The 4,905-nt window shown below is 44.7% G+C and overlaps 1 protein-coding gene across 1 annotated transcript in view; it reads right to left on the reverse strand.

Moving 5' to 3' along the window:
• The window catches only part of LOC121385987 (mucin-5AC-like), an 8,932-nt gene extending 4,601 nt beyond the window's left edge, over positions 1–4,331 (reverse strand). Inside the window, exons 1-2 of the mRNA XM_041516781.1 lie at positions 4,173–4,331; positions 1,129–3,394 (exon numbers count right to left, since the gene is read on the reverse strand). Of these exons, the coding sequence (XP_041372715.1) occupies positions 1,129–3,394; positions 4,173–4,331 (2,425 nt within the window). The remainder of the gene's footprint in view (positions 1–1,128; positions 3,395–4,172) is intronic.
• Positions 4,332–4,905: the final 574 nt, after the last annotated feature.

Consider the following 4,905-nt stretch of genomic DNA (forward strand, 5'->3'; position numbering starts at 1 on the left):
GAGAGAGAGAGAGAGAGAGAGAGAGAGAGAGAGAGAGAGAGAGAGAGAGAGAGAGAGAGAGAGAGAGAGAGAGAGAGAATTCTGACACGTAGAGGAAACCCGTTACATGTTTCCTAATACAACAAGGGGTCTTTTATATGCACCATCCCACAGATAGGATAGCTCATTCCACGGCCTTTGATATACCAGTCTTGGTGCACTGGCTGGAACGAGAAGTAGCCCAGTGGGCCCACCAATCGAGACAGACAGACAGACAGAGAGAGAGAGAGAGAGAGAGAGAGAGAGAGAGAGAGAGAGAGAGAGAGAGAGAGAGAGAGAGAGAGAGAGAGAGAGAGAGAGAGAGAGAGAGAGAGAGAGAGAGAGAGAAGAGAATGACATACAGACAGACAGAGAGAGAGAGAGAGACAGAGGCAGAGACAGAGACAGAGACAGAGACACAGAGAGAGAGAACATGTCAAATATTTGGTAAATGACAGTCTTAGAATGGATCCCCCTACTATTTCCCATTAGTAGCAATGAAACCATTATATGCACCATCTCACAGGCATGGTAGCATATACCACGGTATTTGATATACCAGTGGGTGCATTGGCGGGGATCGATCCTTGACCGACCGAGTACCAAACGAGCGCTTTATCACTGGGCTAAGTCCAGCCCCCAAGTTACAAATAGAGTTAAACTAAAGTATCTGACTTTGAAAATAGGTTAGGCCATCGGTCAACAGGCTGGTAGGTACTGGGTTCGGATCCCAGTCGAGGCATGGGATTTGTAATCCAGATACCGACTCCTAACCCTGAGTGAGTGCTCCGCAAGGCTCAACGGGTAGGTGTAAACCACTTGCACCGACCAGTGATCCATAACTGGTTCAACAAAGGCCATGGTTTGTGCTATCCTGCCTGTGGGAAGCGCAAATAAAAGATCTCTTGCTGCTAATCGGAAGAGTAGCCCATGAAGTGGCGACAGCGGGTTTCCTCTCAAAATCTGTGTGGTCCGTAATCATATGTCAAACGCCATATAACTGTAAATAAAATGTGTTGAGTGCGTCGTTAAATAAAACATTTCTTTCTTTCTTTCTTTCTTTCGTGTGTCGTGAACATTTAAGAAAATGGAAAGAAAACTAAATCTTACCAGCTGCATAGACAGCTCCTGTCCTTGTATTGGTTGTATTAGCGGGGTTGGTGGTGTTTGATATCGCTGGGGTTTTGCTAACCGATTCAGTTGTAGGTTTACTGTTTGACCCTGTTGGAGGTTTGCTGTTAGAATCGGTTGAAGATTTACTACTTGATCCGGTTGTAGGTTTATTTGGTGAACCGGTTGAAGGTTTGCTGCTCGATGATAATGACGATGGAGGTTTATTTGTTAAATCGGTTGAAGGTTTGCTGCTGGATCCAGTTGGGGGTTTATTTGTTGAACCGGTTCGAGGTTTACTGCTTGACCCTGTTAGGGGTTTATTTGTTGAACCGGCAATAGGTTTATTTGTTAAGCCGGTTGGAGGTGAGCTGTTTGATCCTGTTGGAGGTTTGTTTGTTAAACCGGTTAGAGGTTTATTTGTTGAACCGGTTGAAGGTTTGCTGCTTGATCCCGTTGAAGGTGTATTTGTTGAACCAGGTGGATTTGTCTTGCTTGATCCAGTTGAAGGTTTATTTGTTGAACCGGTTGTAAGTGTGCTACTTGATCTTGTTGGAGGTTTATTTGTTGAACTGGTTATAGGTGTGTTGCTTGATCCCGTTGGAAGTTTATTTGTTGAACCTCTCGGAGGCTTATATGTTGAACCGGTTGTAAGTGTGCTGCTGGATCCCGTTGGAGGTATATTTGTTAAAACGGTTGTAAATTTATTTGTTAAACCGGTTGGAGGTTTATTTGTTGAACCGGCTGTAGGTGTGTTGCCTGATCCCGTCGGGGGTTTATTTGTTAAACCGGTCGGAGGTTTATTTGTTGAACCGGTTGTAGATTTGCTGCTTGATCCCGTCAGGGGTTTATTTGTTAAACCGGTTGGAGGTTTATTTGTTGAACCGGTTGTAGGTGTGCTGCTTGATCCCGTCGGGGGTTTACTTGTTAAACCGGTTGGAGGTTTATTTGTTGAACCGGTTGTAGATATGCTGCTTGATCCTGTCGGGGGTTTACTTGTTAAACCGGTTGGAGGCTTATTTGTTGAACGGGTTGTAGATATGCCGCTTGATCCCGTCACGGGTTTATTTGTTAAACCGGTTGGAGGTTTATTTGTTGAACCGGTTGGAGGTTTATTTGTTGAACCTCTTGTAGGTGTGCCGCTTGATCCCGTCGGGGGTTTATTTGTTAAACCAGTTGGAGGTTTATTTGTTGAACCGGTTGGAGGCTTATTTGTTGAACCGGTTATATGTGTGCTGCTTGTTCCCGTCGGGGGTTTATTTGTTAAACCGGTTGGAGGTTTATTTGTTGAACCGGATGGGAGCTTATTTGTTGAACCGGTTGTATGTGTGCTGCTTGTTCCCGTCGGGGGTTTATTTGTTAAACCGGTTGGAAGTTTATTTGTTAAACCGGTTGGAGGTTTATTTGTTGAACCGGTTGTAGATATGCCGCTTGATCCCGTCGGGGGTTTATTTGTTAAACCGGTTGGAGGTTTATTTGTTGAACCGGTTGTAGGTGTGCCGCTTGTTCCCGTCGGGGGTTTATTTGTTAAACCGGTTGGAGGTTTATTTGTTGAACCGGTTGTAGGTATGCTGCTTGATTCCGTCGGGGGTTTGTTTGTTAAACCGGTTGGAGGTGTATTTGTTAAACCGGTTGGAGGTTTATTTGTTGAACCTGTTGTAGGTTTGCTGCTTGATCCCGTTGGAGGTTTATTTGTTAAACCGGTTGGAGGTTTACTTGTTGAACCGGTTGAAGGTGTGCCGCTTGATCCCGTCGGGGGTTTATTTGTTAAACCGGTTGGAGGTTTCTTTGTTGAACCGGTTGGAGGTTTACTTGTTGAACCGGTTGTAGGTGTGCCGCTTGATCCCGTCGGGGGTTTATTTGTTAAACCGGTTGGAGGTTTATTTGTTGAACCGGTTGTAGATATGCCACTTGATCCCGTCGGGGGTTTATTTGTTAAACCGGTTGGAGGTTTATTTGTTGAACCGGTTGTAGATATCCCGCTTGATCCCGTCGGGGGTTTATTTGTTAAACCGGTTGGAGGTTTATTTGTTGAACCGGTTGTAGGTATGCTGCTTGATTCCGTCGGGGGTTTGTTTGTTAAACCGGTTGGAGGTGTATTTGTTAAACCGGTTGGAGGTTTATTTGTTGAACCTGTTGTAGGTTTGCTGCTTGATCCCGTTGGAGGTTTATTTGTTAAACCGGTTGGAGGTTTACTTGTTGAACCGGTTGAAGGTGTGCCGCTTGATCCCGTCGGGGGTTTATTTGTTAAACCGGTTGGAGGTTTCTTTGTTGAACCGGTTGGAGGTTTTACTTGTTGAACCGGTTGTAGGTGTGCCGCTTGATCCCGTCGGGGGTTTATTTGTTAAACCGGTTGGAGGTTTATTTTGTTGAACCGGGTTGTAGATATGCACTTGATCCCGTCGTGGGTTTTATTTGTTTAAACCGGTTGGAGGTTTATTGTGTGACCGGTTTGTAGATATCCCGCTTGATCCCGTCGGGGTTTATTTGTTTAAAACGGTTGGAGGTTTCTTTGTTGAACCGGTTGTAGGTGTGCCGCTTGATCCCGTTGGGGGTTTATTTGTTAAACCGGTTGGAGGTTTATTTGTTGAACCGGTTGTAGATATCCCGCTTGATCCCGTCGGGGGTTTATTTGTTAAACCGGTTGGAGGTTTCTTTGTTGAACCGGTTGTAGGTGTGCCGCTTGATCCCGTCGGGGGTTTATTTGTTAAACCGGTTGGAGGTTTATTTGTTGAACCGGTTGTAGATATGCCGCTTGATCCTGTCAAGGGTTTATTTGTTAAATCGGTTGAAGGTTTATTTGTTAAACCGGTTGGAGGCTTATTTGTTGAACCGGTTGTAGGTGTGTTGCTTGATCCCGTCGTGGGTTTATTTGTTAAACCGGTTGGAGGTTTATTTGTTAAAACGGTTGGAGGTTTATGTGTTGAACCGGCTGTAGTCTTGCTACTTGATGTTGTTGAGGTTGCTGCAGTGGTTGCCGTTGGAACTGTGCTAGTTGAAGTGGGTGAAGTCGGCGTAGTTGCGGTAGTAGTCGGGGTAGTTACAGACGCTATGCTAGTCGGTGTAGTTAGTGTCGTTGTGCTGGTAGTCGTCGTCGACACTGTTGTACTAGACGGAGACGTTGGCAACGTGGTAGGCGTAGTCGTGAACTGGCTTGTTGACGTACCCTCGGTTACAATGTTTCCAGCTGAAATATAGTTCATATTAAAGTACCAGACCCTAGTACAAACCCGTGAAAATGGACACTAATTTTGGTTAATATACAAACAGGTTACACATTTGGATAAAGTTAAAATAAAGTGAAACAAGAGTTTGTGATGTTGAAATGCGGATATATTAGTTAAATGTAGACTAGATACTTCTCAGAGGAATGGGCGTAGATAAATGTAGACGAGATACATCTCAGATGAATGGGCGTAGTTAAATGTAGACTAGATACTTCTCAGAGGAATGGGCGTAGTTAAATGTAGACTAGATACTTCTCAGATGTGGGCGTAGTTTGTTCTGTACTTCTCGGGTGGGCGTGAAAATTGTTAACTGTCCCAGTTTGGGGCTGTTTAAATGTAGACTGTCTTCTCAATGAATGGGCGTAGTTAAATTAGACAGAAATTCTCCATGAATGGGGTTTAATTAGCTGACTTCTCAGGGTGGGCTGTTAAAATGTAACTAGATTTCTCGAGGGGGTGTAAATGAGGAAATCTTCCTCAGATGAAGGGCGTAGTTAAAGTAAACGGATACATCTCAGGGGATGGCGTAATAAATGTGCGGGCCTAAGGG

The sequence above is a fragment of the Gigantopelta aegis genome, chromosome 12 (genome assembly GCF_016097555.1).
Source record: "Gigantopelta aegis isolate Gae_Host chromosome 12, Gae_host_genome, whole genome shotgun sequence".
Lineage (NCBI taxonomy): Eukaryota > Metazoa > Mollusca > Gastropoda > Neomphalida > Peltospiridae > Gigantopelta > Gigantopelta aegis.